Here is a 15,661-nt window from a genome sequence, read left to right as displayed (position 1 = left end):
ATAATCCTGTAGTTATATCATTATACAGTGAAAATGGCAAGAATGTCAGCAAAAAACTTCTACAGCAGCTATCAAACTAAATATACAGAGGGAGAATATTGAGTCATTTTAGGCTGAATTTAAATACTTATTTTTCTTTATTAATTAAAAAGCAATGTATAAAAAAGTGTGTGTACTTGGAGAACTTTTATCTCCGGGGGGTCAACAATGGCGCTCAGATGACCTCAGAGTGCGGCGCTACATCCAGAACAAACTGAGAGGAGCATGAAATGCACAGAAGCCTGTACAGGCCTCCTCTCTCTCTCTCTCTCTCTCTCTCACTTCCCTCCCTATCTGTCTTTCTCTCTCTCGTAAGCCCCTTCATAGTCATCGGGGCTTTCTAACGTTTCCTGTTTTTGCAGGGGTGAATTGTGGGAGATAATCTCCGACCGCCTATTGGCTGACTACACACAAAAAAAGCAGCCCTGGAAAGCAGGCTTTTGTTACTGCGGCGACTCAAATCCAGCCGCTGGCTTTTCTTTTTCTTTTTTTTCTTTTTTTTTTTTTTTTTTTCCAACCCCGGCCCCACATAGTATGCCACACCATCAGCGAAAAAAGATAAATAAAAGAGAAGGAATGACATATAGAAGTGACTGACCCTTCTAAAATCTGTTTCTCGACAGCTCGGCTGGTTGAAAAAGAAGCACAGGACAAAATTAAGGAGGCCAAAGAGCGTGAATTGAAAACAATCAACAGTTTTTTTGACTTTATTAATTGACTAAGAACTCGGACATTAATCCGTCGTCATAAAAGCCACACAATGAGACGTCTTAAGGAGACAGCATGATGGTATTATCGCATATCTGTCAAAACAATTCAGAGCAGGCCCGAAGTCACACGAGAAGTCACGACAGTCTTGAAAGGAGGTTATTGAGCCAAACAGTGAACGCGTCCTACACTCATTAGGGCAACCCACTTCCCACATTCATTAGATTCTTGACAATCAAGACCCCGATTAGCGGGGACCTGATTAGCCTCCAAGTCTGAGGATGGCCACTCGCTTAAGGGGTCGCGTATCTGAATCTCATTAGACAGTCCCATTCCCATACATGTCTGCTAACTTGGACCTTGAGTCTATTGTCTAGTACCGAAAACAAAAACAAATCTATGTGACTGTTAATCCCCTTAACTATCTTGACCTTATTTAGGATCTGATGAGGCCATATGTGAAGAGGCCACGTTGTGCGGGGAGAATTAGCGAGGCTGGGGGCTTTGGCACCGACTCTGATCGTGCAATTAAAAAAGTGAATTAAGTATTATAAAGAAATCGCCGTTTACAGGTGCTCGCCTTCCTTGCCAACGTACGCCCTTCTTCTTCTTCTTTTTTTTTTCAAAATGAGGGGAAGTCACGTGACCTGTGAGTCATGGTTGGTGGAAACAAGCGTCCAAGAGCGAGCAGCTGAGAGAAAAGGGAACCTTTATCTTCTGATTTGAATAAGATGGCCTGGATCTGTCACAGTGTTTTCCCCTCCGTATGGTCCGAGAGCGCACAAACGCACAACAACGAGAACTAACACGCTCGTGCACAACGGCCATTGTGTTGTTGTTCTTGTTTTTGTTGGTTTCTTTCTGTTGCAGCATACATATTGTGCTTTGTTTTTTCCTAATTATTAAACTCCCATTTGTGCCAACGCTCATTCTCGAAACGGTTTCTCTCTCCTCCCCCCCCGTCCGTCTGTGTTAGCATCCACCCTACACCTGCTCCGTTAACCACTCTTCTGTCTCCAGGCTGCTCGCTTGTCCTCCATTACTCACTCTTTTCTCTCCGCGATGCTCGTCCTTTCTCTACCTTCGCCACGAAAACCAGCTCGCGCTAACAGGCAGATTTCAAAAAACCTTGACTCAACTTGTCACGACTTTAACAGGTGAATGCACTAGGAGTAGCTAAAAATATATGCAAAAAAGACGAAAACAATTAACAGGATAGACTTTTAAGTTTGTTGTGAGATCCTGCAGCGACTGATACCTCTGCCAAGGAGACTATGAGACCGTGGTTGTTTCTTTGTTTAGCCAATAACTAACCCAAAGAATGGATATTTTAATTTAGGATATGATGACGATATCACAAGTAAGCAGACAGTTCTGGTGCTGTTTTGGTTTACCATCTGGACCCAGGAATTATTTGAAGGATTTGTCCCTGTCTTGGACCGTTCTTCTTCTCTTCTATCTCTGAATCATTAGTACAATTTAAAGTATTGACTATGTAGATCAAATAAATACCTCGTCAAATAACTGAATAGCAGGACCTTCAAAATATTTCTATATCCTGATGAAACTCACGACACCAAAACTGTATCCTTTCTAAGTCAACCCATTTAAACAAATTCAGGAAAAACCATGAGAGTCCATAGATACATTTTCTAGTTGGTTCAAATTTAGGTTTTTAGTGCAACTAGAAATCCCCTGACATAAAAATCCACGAACAATATATAACAAATCATTTTAAATTTGATCAATATTCTTTAATTTGGGGGTATTTTCTAATGGGACATACACATATTCCTTAATAATGCAAGAAAAAAACGTCTATTTTCCTATGTTTTTCAGACAATTTGATAGACAGTTTGTGAGTAAATAAAAAGGTCTCACCTTGACATCAGAGAAGTACATCTTCAGCATGTTGGAGCTCGGGTAGCGGGTGTAGAAAAACATGAGCTTGGCCTTCTTCAGGTGATTCGGGGAAAGACCCTCCTGTATCTGAGAGTGGCTGCTGTTAAGGGAAGTTCGGAAACATCTTGGACATTATCACAGATTTGAAAATTTCAACTTCCTGTTCGTTGTTAGGTAAGAAATCCAAGCGTTGTCACGCCCGATCGCAGATTTGTCGAAGACGCCGAACCAACGCTAGGCCATTTGCTTGCAATTAGCATCGTTAGCGTCAGGTGTTGACAGGGTCACGGTGAATGAAACGCTGCCCGACGCTTTTACATAAGGAGGCTCATTTCACAGTCAAAGTGTGCAGACGCCTTTTTTGCCTACACCCTGAGTTCACCGGCAGAGAAGAAAACAAGGCATTTGCATATCTCAAACAAAGATAGCAGTTAACGCCAGTGATGGACGAGAAGGCGTAATGGTTTGGCAGTGACACGTGCCAAGCCTGGATATGACTGTAAGGGGTTTGGTAAACGTAAAGGAATATCAGGTCCAGGAGATCATCGCAAGACAAGACGCCCGCTCGTCTCTATCTCCGGCCTTGTATTCCTAATGGATCGCTTGAATGGAACACCCGGGAGGATGGCGAGGAGCTGTTGGGGCACCTTGAGGGAAAGCATAGTTCCAACCTTCAATTACACCCCCCCCTTCCTCCTCCCTCTGCTCCTCCCCCTTTAGCTTCAGCTTCTCTGCCAAACCCTTGGAGGAGCAATAGAAGGAGGAGGAGAAGGAGAAGAGGGTATCTAATACTTTGGACCGAGCCAGAAATGAGGAGGGGACTGAAACACATCTGCGCCACAGAACTGCCCAAGCCATTTCCATGGTGAATTAACGGCCGTATAATGCATCTGATAATATCAATCTGCCGGATAAGACACGGGAAAGGGGAATTAGAAGGAGGGCGACAATAAAACCTGCGTCGGTTTTCACCTCGACAAGAATTTATACAGGACAGGAGATGGACCCTTTAGTTTACAAGGAGACGGTTCACACTCGAATGGAGAAAATCCATTGTGTGACATCATTTATGATGGACAGGGGTGGCTGTGGTCGTTAAAATCAGTCAAGTGTCCAGATGTAGCAGTAACTATGGAAGAAGGCATCAGCTGCTCGATTGGATTGCCCTTGGCCTCAGGGTTAGAAAGCAAAGCCAGCAAATGCTGAACCACGCTGGGCTGGCTCCTTAAAGACCCTGTCTACTTTGTCTGATTCAGTGAGAGAGAGCGAGTTAGTTGTATACACAGCAAGGGTCTTGTGGGGGAAACCCTGGCAGACTGGTGTTACTCTGACAGGCCTGGCCAAAAGAGCAGCGCTCCGCTCTCCACACCGCACCATCTGCTCCGAGTGGAGGGGATACAATGGACCCAGTGACAGAGGGAGGCAGAGAAAAACAGCTTTCCACAACAAATGGCTTTTTTTTTTCGTCCCCCTTTTGTGGTATTATAACTTAAGAGATTGATCAATGTGTTTGCACCTCTCCACTTAAGATTATTCCCAAACAAAGAGCTTTTACTAGCGAAGCAATCACAACAATATCACCTCCCTTCCGTTGACAATTAGGACGCTTCGCATCTCCTGATGAGGCATTTTCATCTGCACTTCCCTCACAGCTTGCAAATGTGATTGTGATTGGACTTAGGGGTGGCGTACGAAGGCTATTATTTTGTCATGATGGCTCGCTCACACCAGCTGGCTCTATGTTCCTCTGCCACATCTGACAAGACATCATCATTCTCACAACACTTCCCCAAAGCCCAAAGTCATGAGAGGGAAAAATAGCGGGTCTCGTTCCTAATTCCAGGTGTAAGGACAAGACTATTTGGAGTCGATCTGGGAGCGAATGAAGGGAAGTGATCGTGGCCATCTGCTCGGCAACAACGCAGGTGAACTTGAACATACCTCGCGAAATGTCTGACAAGCTGCTTCTAATCTTTGTGCTCTAATGAAAATGCCAAATGGAAATTGAGTTTAGCGTATCCCCCCTAAAAAAAAGTTGTATCCCCGAACAAATTAATCGATAATTTCAGACACTCTTATAAGACAGCATCTGTTCCAGCTCCAAAATGCTATAATAAAAAGCCGCAAATTCTGGCATATGTGGTGATAGTTTGATTGTTTTCTGGTTTGGTGTCTCTCCCTTTTCTCTTCTCTCTTTTCATCCCACCATCGGGAGCCGGCTGAAGCAAAGGATTATGGATCTCTGGAAAGCATTCACCCTTGGGTCAGAAGACAAGACAAGGCGAGGTAATGAAAGATAAACAGCTCGCTGCAAACACCTGTTAACGTCCTCTTCAAAGAAAAGACAGGGAGGAGGAGGAGAGGGGGTATTGGTGGAAGAGAAAACAAAAAAAAAAAAAAGAAGTATTTGGCTGCCAAGCAACAGCCAAAGGGCCCCCCGGGCTGTTGACAGATCTTTATGAAATGAAAAAAAATAGAAAAGAAACGACAATGATAGTGGGCTTTTTTACAACAGGGATAGATGATAAGAGGAACACTAGAGAAAACACAACCAATCATAAATACACATCCTTACGGAGTCCTCAGGCGAACCTTTTGTGACACACACTCATCTGAAACGCACACGCAGACTCACTCAGGTGCGCGAAGACATCATCCTAATGGTTAAATAAAGAGCAGTTTCAGGTGTAAACGTTTGCATACTTTAGTCTGTAATGAATGTTAACGATTTCAGGATAAAAGCATCTGGTACACAAATCAAACTTTCATACGGGTGAAGGGGTGTCGGGTACTTGTGGCACTCAGAAGGTATACAGAAAACAGAGAAGGGACTGAATGTATCAGTTTAAGCTATTAGTCCCAAGACCCCGGGGGATTTAATTTGAGCCTCCCATAGGGGACGGCTTCTTTATCTGCAGGGCACGATTAGGGCACACTGGGGTTAAACTATAAGGGAGGCTATATAATACTATTGTGTGCCAAGTTTGTGGATGCTATCTACCTTCACCTTCTTTGAGAACTTTTTTTTTTTTTATAACAGTAACTGGGCCAGGAAATGTAATGGGGACCTAATCTGTCGGAGTAAGTGATATGTGACAAGAGCTTTTAAAGCACTTAGGTTTGAAGATGGACCGTGGTGAGAATGAGAGGTACTGGGTATAAAAATAAACGCAACAATACAAAGGAAAGGAGCACAGCAGTGGGTGGAAAAGTGATTCATCAACTAGTTCAAAGATTCTTGTGCTATTCTTCAAAAGAATTTACCTATTCTCTGTTCAAATGCACACCTGTCCAAGAACACTATGAGGCAAATAACCCTTTAATACTACAATTTAATGCAGGTTGTGTCAATGATTTTGATTTCACAGCTGTAGAATTGTTTAAAAAAAATTGCTTTTTCTAAGATACTTTAAAGTTTGTTCATCTGGAAGCTCAACTTACCAGTTTGAATGGAAGAAAAGACAAAACTAGATTATTAAATTGTAGAATGAAAAAACAAATATGAATATTTTTTGTTTACTAAACAGCCTTGTGTGTTTTTTTCACTCTCACTGACATGCCTTGTGAGATATAGGCTCTAAATTAAGAAATGCCACTTGCGTTGTGACTGAAATAAATTTGTTTTCAGATGCATTCAAACAAAGATTTAACAATAACTAACTTTTGTGAATTCAGTGTTGCAGCCTTCATATCAAAAGATAACTTTAAAATCATTTAGCTCTACAAACGTAGTCAAGGATACATTACTGCCGGAGTAGGGTGAGATATCGGACATGTCCTGGAGGTCGCTGCACTCGGACTTGATGAGGGATAGTGAGAGACCCTCCGCGGTGCTGCCGGGATGCGATGGTGAGCAGGAGCGGTGGTGGTGTCCCATGTGGTGTCCTGAAGCCATCTTGGTTCTCAGACTCGTGGTCTCCCGGGACAGGTCCATGGAGTCTGGTGAGGAACGGTCTTTGCCAGTGTAGGCGTTGGGCGCACCCAGAGGACTCTGGAAAGGGTAACCTAAAAGAGGCAGGGGAAAGGGATGTCTAAAGGATGGTGGGCTGAAACGCATGGAGGCAGAGAGGGACGATGGATGAAGAGAAGGGTGGTGGTGTCCACCGTGGGCTCCCACTGCTGATGACTGATGATGGTGCTCAGTGGGGGTCTTCCTCACGACTAAAGGCAATGCTTCGGTTTGGTCATTGGCACCTCCTGGAATGCCAGGCATGCTAGCGAAGGGGTCCATTGGATTAGGAATTATGACATCACCGAAACACTGCAGCCTCTGGTTGGCGGTGTGGAAGTTTGAATTGTCCACGTTGACATTGTTGGGAAACCTTTCGGGGGGCAAGGAAAGAGTGGGGAAGGCCTGCTGAGGTGTGGGGCGTGGAGGCTTGGCAAACACTTTTACAACTGTGTCCACAACCTGGTTCATAGCAGAGTTGAGTTCCTGCTTTAGTGTTTCTGCCAGCTGTTTACCTTCAGCATGCATGGAGGATCCTGGACCTCCAGGTCCTTTGCTTCGGCTAATCCCCTCTCTTCTCGGCTTCTCCCTATTACCGAGCATAGCCTGCTCTTGAAGCAACGCTCGTGCCCTGTCCAGGAAGTGACCTGGGTCTAAATCAGACATCTCATTGTCAGAGCGCATGTCATCGCCTACCCGATTTTCGTCCCCGTCGGACCTTGCTGGGCTGTCTTCAGACATGTTTCCTATATCATTGTGGAGATCATTATGGAGGTCGTTGTGTTCTGAGTCGTCAGTCGAGTCATAAATCTGAAAGAACTTCTCCTGTAGTTGCCGCAGTTGCTTCTGCATGTCTTCAAGCTGCAGCTTTAGTTGTCGTCGCTCTTCTTGCTTCTGTTCTTTTCTCTGACACACCAGCTGGGTAAAGCTCTGCTGTTGCTGCTGAGGCAGACGCTGTTTACGCTTGTTCTCCCGGCTGTTGCTGCCGACCTCACCTCCTCGGGGGCTGCTTGGACCCTGCTGCTGAGACTGAGGCGGCGGGCAGTCCAGGTCCAACTCCCGCTCGCCATCCATCTCGTGGTCACGGTCATGGCGGGAGGCAGAAGGTACTACTACGCTGGGTGAATGACTCATGCCTCGGATGATATTTTCTACACGGGCTCGCTTTGCACGTAGGTGCTCGTCGTTGAGACGCTCAATTTCAAAGGAACCCAGGCCAGGAGGACGGCCAAACGGGGATAGGCATTCCTGAGGGGTACTATCTTGGGAGGAGTTACTGCAGGCATCTTCCTGGGGTGCGTCTGAGCTTGCATTAGAAAGGCCTGAGCCAGGGAAACCACTGTCTCCTCTCTCACCCCTATCTGGTCCGCCACCATTTTTAGCCATGTTATTCTTGAGAAGCTGCGAGATGATGGTTGTTCCAGGGAAGGGCATCATGGCATCCTCGTAAGAGTTGGCCCTCTTCAGAAGCTTCCGGAGCACATTGGACTCACTGTCACTAGCTGATACAACGCCAGGGCCACCATGTGGCTGCACCACAGAGCACTCCATGGAGTCGGTGTCTGATCCGTGATGAGAGTGTGAGCTCAGAGAGTTCATGGCACTAAAAATGGCTGCTTTGGCGCGAGCAATGTGATCCGTCGTTGCGGTTACTGTGGAGGAGGTTATGCTGCCCACGGTTCGCTTAACACCGATGTCCACACGTCTTCGCTTGGTCTGTCTGTTCAGAAGGGAATCGCTGTCATGGTCCGGCATCACGGGCTGCTGCTATTGGGCCATATCCGACAGAGCTAGCCCTTTAGGATCAACGCCTCTGATTTCCTGCAGGGTGAGAAGGAAACATAAAACTCACCGAGAGTCAAATTTAAAACTTTCTTCATTAAAAGTAGATACATTTGATTCTTTAAATAAAGTCAAATGTCTCATTTTCTAATTGAAAAATTAACAAAGGCAGTACATAATACCAACGTCGGAAAAATAGGTGAGACAAGGTTCAGAATTAGGGCTTCTCCCAACATTCCAGGGCGAAGTCCTACATTTTATTCCATCCCCTGCGCGACACTGAACCAGTTCCCACGGAACACAAAGCTGCATAAAATTATGATAATTACTTAAGTATTTGTCCTCATTTCCATATTTATGTGGACAAACATAAGACCGGTCAACACACAAATTACCGTGCACTCATTAGGTTTATAAAAAAAAAAAAATAGTTTGCAAAGTCGATAAAGTCTTATTCAAGTCAGTGGATTAACTCTAACTTGGCGCTTTCATTAGGACAAAGCCAATATTTCAGTCACAATATTGATTGAATCGATACGGCAATCATATCTTGAGCGATAGGCAGAGTGACACATAAAAGACACACAAAATAGGCCAATTGATTTTCGTGCCAGCGTGAGTTCACTTCTATGATTTTTTTGTTTGCCTTTTCATCTGGCAAGGGCAGTTAATTCTGCTCAAACGAATAGGTCACGCGGGTCAACTCAGGCAAGGAGAAACCCAAAGCGCGCTGACAAAAACCTAAACGCCCCTGAAAGCCAAGCGTTTTGTCAGTACAGACCAGCACCAACAATACTGTGTAAGCAGCTGTGGCGATCGGAGGCGTGCGGCTGAAAATCAGATTATTATTAATCACAAAAATGCGTGTGGACGCTTAGATTTATCATCGTACTTTATGATCACGAATATCTTTGGTCGTCGTTAATATAGAAAAAGGCAAAACAAAATGAAATAATTTAAACTTCATAATTGAAGAACATATATTAAATAATCATCTCTAAAATCTTTCTTTTTATTTGATAGCAAAACATTTAACTTTTAATTGTTACGCAGTTTATTTTTGTAAAAATCTTTTTAGTATTACATGAATGAGAAATTATTTTATGGCTTTTTATTATAATAAAAATTAATTATTGATTCAGCAAAACTATAAACTATTACATTTCCACTATAAGATAATCCTCCACAGTATTTACGACAACTTCAATGTGATTAATAGTTTATAGTTATGCTATTAGGACGGCAAATATTACATTTATGGGCTCAATATTTCTTAATTCAACATTTTAAATACCGTATTTAATAAAAAATGTTTTATCAATGTTAAATTTACACAAAAGAGAGTTTAATACAGATTACTTTTTGCAAGTGTTTTATAGGCCAGACAAAGGAGCAGAACCAACACACGGACATTTAAACTAAGTGACAGAAGGTAGTGAAGTGAATTATTGGTGGCATCTGAAAGAGATTGATAACTTAAACTTAACAACCTTATTGAAATTAAGAGAAAAAGGTATATATAACCAGATTCTTGGTAACAAGATCTGACAGCAAATTAAACTACCGAGTGTGAGTTTTGGCAAGTCACTGGAACAGATCACACATGCGGAGGACGCATGATAGTGAAGTCAAGTTTAAATCTCAGATCACCTTGTTTTGAGCTCTTCTCTCGAACCTGAGCGATCTTTACAATTACACTCAAATAGAGCCACCACCTGTCGTCGACTGTGCACCTGTCTGCTCCTGCGCATGCGCTCAGCCATTTAACTATCTTCAATTTGGAGAGAAACCACTCGATTTAAGTCAAATAAAAACTAAAACAGATGTTGAAAATGTGTTCCGCGTTTTGTGTAGTTGTCTGACTTCAAAAAGAATTACGAGGCGAACAAGTGATGAAAGTCGACAGAATGACTTTAAATCGACACGCACGAGAGTTAAACAAAAATAAATAAAGCCCGATCTATGGACACACAGTTGAATTAACTTGAACAAGTTAAAACATAAAAGTGATGATGAAGCTTCCAAACGATCCTGCCAAAAACAAGACCAGCGCAAAACAAAACAAGAGAGCGCTGCTGCCAAATAATGAGCGGCTACTTTAATACTCTTTTTATTTGCTTTGTTTTTGAATAAGATGAAGTTACTTACTCGGCAATTGAAGAGGAGTTTGGTTCTGAGATCCGAGGGAGAAAAAAAAATGAAAAAAAAACTTGAAAAAGTCAAAAGAAAGCACTGGAACAAGGTGGATCTAGATGAACAAAAAAGCAAAATAAAACGGCGCGTCTCCTCCTATCCTCAGCTGGAACTAAAAAAGAGTGAGCGACATAAAGCGAGAGGAGGACGGCAGAGAGAGAGAGAGGAGAGAGGGATCGTCTCCGAGCCTCGGATGCAGAGGACTGATGCTGGATCTCCTCCGACACCAAGATTCACTTTAAGACGCGACTGAAGGAAACAGGAAGACGTGCGCGTCACCGGCGCGGTGATGTAACCGCAGCTGCCGTCCAATAAGAAGCGCCCGCCGGACTCCGAGCTGGACTGGACCACAGACTGGGACTCCGGCGAGAGAGAGAGAGAGAGAGAGAGAGAGAGAGAGAGAGAAGAGAGAGAGAGGGAAGGGTAGAGAGAAAGAGAGAGAGATGACGGACAAAAGGGAAACAGCACTTTTACTAATCATTCTCTTCCCTTTCACGCCGCCCGTGATCAGTAAGAATCGTTACACACTTTGGCAAAAAATAAAATGTTTAGGAGAATGTTTCAGGGATTGTGTTTTGGCAAGTTTTCACGACAATTCATTGTTTATTTCTGATCCTGTGCTCCCTCGGGAATTTTTATATCGAGATATTTTTTTACGCAGTTTTCGACGCTTTAATCTGACATAAAAGAAGAAGCGCTCAGGTGTTATTTCTAGACACATACGAATGAAATTACAAATATAATCAAAGTTTTTTTTTAAAGATTTCCGTAAATGTTGCATTCAATTCAAGAAAGATCGTTTTGCTTTTTAAAATATTAGATACATAATGGATTTATAAATACAATGTCGGTCTAGAATACAAGCGTCACTATTATTATCGGCATAAAAAATGTAATCGAATCTACTGATCTTGCAAATATACCATGATAATCTTCTTTTTTCTTTTTTTACGATCCTCTATAAAAAAAAGAAGCTTAAATGAACTAAATGACGACATATTTATTTATATAAATGACTAAAATTGCGTTTTTATAAAATCGGAAAGTGTCGATGAAATAAGTCACGTGGATTCGTTGGTAAGACAATTTAAAATATATTTATTATGAAATCTTCCCTCTTTTACAAACTCCACCGCAGACATTTGATCCCTTTCATTGAAAACCTATTTGCAGAGTTGACGCTGCTGCTCTCGTTTTTATATTAACGTGGTCTTCTCAAATATCACACGGCATTTACTGAATGTAAATACACTTTTATTAGTTCCCTTGTTCTATTATTGTAAGAGGACTTGCTGCACCCCCTTATTTTATGATTTATCATTTATTTTGAATGTCTCGTTTGGTATTATTTTAGCTACAAATAAGGATTAAAATAGAGGATTTTCATGATCAGATGAGATCTTTACTCCCCCCTCCTCTGACATTCATCCGTGGCAGGTATAATTATCTTCTTTTTTTTTTTTTATAAATCTTTTGCGCAAACAGGATTCCAAAGTACTTAACTCTAAATCTTATTTTCCATATTCCCCTCTATGCAGGTGCCAGAAAGGAAAAGGCGCGACTCTTTTCCATGTCGCAAGCAGAGGGATTTTTTTTTTGTTTTTTTTTTTGGGACGAGTGAAATGCAACGCAATGTCTTTTCCCCTAAAAAAAAAAAAATCAGGTGCCCCACGCCTCCTCCTCTGCGTGTGTCCGGCCCCCCGTGCTCTCTGACCGGCCTGCGTCTGATCGTGGCCTCGGCTCCCCCGGTGCCGCCGCTGCTGCGCTCAGGCTGGAAAAAAAAAAAACCCAGGCCCGGACATTCAAAGACTCCCGTGTTTGGAAACGGAAGACTCGGAAACGGGCTCGTTAACACCAGTTGCTCTTATCTCAGGCCCGGTCCAGGTGGATCGAGCCTCGAATCTATTTGGAACCAGGAGGGGAACACCTCGATGCCCAAGACTGATAACGCGCACTGATGGCGCGTTTCACTGACACGTTTATGGGAGGATGGAGAGGGAAAGTGAGGACAGTATGGATCCCAGAGGTGTCGTCAAAAACTATATATTTATAACAACGGAGGCACAACAAGCAGTTTTTTTTTGGTACGTTTGGATTTGGACCGGTGCCAGCTTTTCACCCACTTTTTTTCAGCGTTGAGGATTATTTTTCGACTTTCTCGTGCGTCCAAAGCGTTTTTTTTTTATCCTCGTTGTCATTCTTTTCTAAAAAACTTCTCTGCATTAATCCAGATCAACACGACGACCATAAGCAATGTTGCTATTTAATTAATACACAATAAAAAGTCAGTTGAATCGATTTAAAATTAAAACAACTAAACTGCGAAATAACCCATTGCCTCAAATCCAAGTTTAAATTTAGCAGCAATTGGTTTGTAAAAAAGAAATCCGAAAATAAATGTACATTTCTACCTGGATAAAAAGAACATATAGGTGGCGCTGTACATTTTTCTGTTAACATTTTTCGAACTTGAATTATCACCCAGTATATAATATTCAAATCTTCTCCGTGAGTTATTATTATATTCGGTTTCACTGCGCAAAGTTCACAGAGGTGGCGCTATGTCATGCTAACATTTTTTTCTGTTAGCATAATGGATTTGAACAGGAATATTGAGATTAAAACAAGGACACATCCAAAGCAAAAATGAACAAATTCTACAATATATATATATATATTTTCTCATATTGTCATCTATCATCAACTGTGCGTTCTTGCAAAACTCTAAACATAGATTTTCGCTAAACGCACAGATATAATACTTACTTAAAACATGTTGCACTAAACATGTGTAATATTTGTAATTTTCTGTTTGGATTATTATCAAAGTTATATTTGGACTGACTCAAGCACAGACAATTTCAATTTCAACAAAAATAAACCTCAGATGAAGGCAGTACTATCAATTTCAAGTTAGCATTAATGTTAGCGACATGTTACAATTTATTTTGTTTTGAAGGTTTAATTTTTATTCAAAACCTTAAACATTAAAATGGAAAAATAAGTGATAACTTCAACTGTATGAATTTACTGATTGAAATAAACAAATCTAATGAAATCTAATATTTTTGAAAATAAATAAAACACTTATCTTACGTCCATCTCTGGAAGGTTTCAATCACTCAAGTACATTCATTTAATATATAAACATTCAAAAAGCATTTTAATAAAATGTTTGCTAAATGAAAGTAGAAAGCGATAAATAAACAAGTTGTTAACTAGGACATTAGATTAGTAAGCAATGAAAATGAATAGAACGATAACTGGAAATATTGTTTACTTCATGTATTCCGTGGCTTTTTCTCAGAAATATTTTCCCACGTTGAACCTAGTCAACATCTTTTTCTTTTTTTCTCTCTTTAAAAATTACATTATTATACACATGCTATTATTAGATATTACACGTGATAGCTGGCAGTATGTGGCCCTTCATGACCCACATCCCTCTTTCTAGGCTACGGTGATTATGTGTGTGTGTGTGTGTGTGTGTGTGTGTGTGTGTGTGTGTGTGTGTGTGTGTGTGTGTGTGTGTGTGTGTGTGTGTGGGAGAGGAAGAGAGGGAGTTCTACACGGCTGTATTTCATTTGTGTCAGCAGGACTTAAAGATCCAAACAGGATTTAAGTGGCGACTCTATTATCTCCGTGGCTTGTTCAGTATATTGATTCCTCATTAAATTAAAAAACGGTTTCTCTTACAATCTTAAATCAAGCTTTATGTCTTGCCCGAGCGGCTGTAATAGGTAATTAAAATCATCTCTCTCTGCTGGGCTGATGCGAGCCGCGGCTCATTAAAATCTACACTTGCATTTCACATCACTTCCGAGTGGCTAACCGTCAGAGTTGAGCTTTTAGACAGGAAAAAATAACACTGGTCTGGAAAACACACACTTGAGTTGGCTCCTGACGTGAGTCCAGCTCCCCGGGGTCGTACGCACAACCACCGCTCCAGGGGGTCTATCTCAGTGGCATCCTTAAAACAAGTGCCATAAAAAAAACGAGGGTATCGTCCGGCTCAATGTCAAACAGAGCCCTCAGTGTGTGTTTATTGCCGGCTCTGTTTGACACGCACTTTCTTGGGGGTAACACACACACACACACACACTTACACACACACTCACACACACACAGGGCCTGTGTAGTGGAGGACCAACTTCGCTGCCGTGAACTCTCACCTGTCAACATGGGGCAGAGGACTTTACTGGGTAAACACAAAAGGACTTTCGCTGTTTACTTCTGCCGCTGACTGGCTGCTGGCTACTGCAGGTCGACCTTGAACTCCACGCCGACCCCCATCTGGAATAGTCAGGAGAGTAAGAAGATAAGTAAGAAGGACTCCGAACAAACTTAACGCACAATTATCATGAAACAATTGAATCCATTTGTGTGATTCTAGAGGAACATTTTCAATGTTAAACGTGTAAAAAAAAAAAACTAAATAAAGGTAAGTCTGTTATGTTTTCCATCTCTGGGTTGTAAATATTCCAATGTTGTCAAACGATAAAAAAAATTGTAACTAGATGAATCACAGGAGTCTGTGGATTAATTTTGATAAATCACAAGTCGATAACTTTCATTTCTATCTGATTTAATCGCGGTTCATTTTGCATGAACAGACACAAAAATGAAGAAAATATGTATTGTGTTTTTCATGACTGTATTAACCATTGAGTTATCTCTGGGTCAAGGTGACCCAAAGGCCCCCAAAGACAAATGTGTTTGTGGTATCCCTCGTGTTGCCTCTGGGTCAAGGTGAACGACCTCTACCACTGCATGTATTTATGGAAGCCAGGGAGGTCGTTCACCTTGACCCAGAGACAACACAAGGGATACTACAAACGCATTTGGGTCACCTTGACCCTGAGATAACATGTGTTAAAAAACATTAAAATCGTGAAAAGAAAAACATTTATTTACATGAATCTTCCTTTTCTGTCCAAGTGAATCACAGAACAAAAAGTTACCACAAAGATTCAGAAACATATTTGGATCTTGAAAAAGTTTAACTATAAAATTGTCTGAAAACCTTATCGTAATTTCATAAAATGCCAGGAATGATGAATTAATTAAAGTGAACAGAGTAGTGGAAAG

The 15,661-nt window shown here is 41.8% G+C and overlaps 1 protein-coding gene across 1 annotated transcript in view; it reads right to left on the bottom strand.

The window, feature by feature from the left end:
* LOC148067226 (prospero homeobox protein 1-like) overlaps nt 1–10,916 on the bottom strand; it is a 29,143-nt gene extending 18,227 nt beyond the window's left edge. Inside the window, exons 1-3 of the mRNA XM_087805350.1 lie at nt 10,529–10,916; nt 6,392–8,419; nt 2,629–2,736 (exon numbers count right to left, since the gene is read on the bottom strand). Of these exons, the coding sequence (XP_087661476.1) occupies nt 2,629–2,736; nt 6,392–8,353 (2,070 nt within the window). The 5' untranslated portion in view covers nt 8,354–8,419; nt 10,529–10,916. The remainder of the gene's footprint in view (nt 1–2,628; nt 2,737–6,391; nt 8,420–10,528) is intronic.
* Nucleotides 10,917–15,661: the final 4,745 nt, after the last annotated feature.

The sequence above is a fragment of the Callionymus lyra genome, chromosome 13 (genome assembly GCF_982586985.1).
Source record: "Callionymus lyra chromosome 13, fCalLyr1.hap1.1, whole genome shotgun sequence".
Taxonomy (NCBI): Eukaryota; Metazoa; Chordata; class Actinopteri; order Syngnathiformes; family Callionymidae; genus Callionymus; species Callionymus lyra.
Note: the sequence above shows the minus strand (reverse complement) of the source record. Positions and strands in the feature narration are given on the sequence as shown.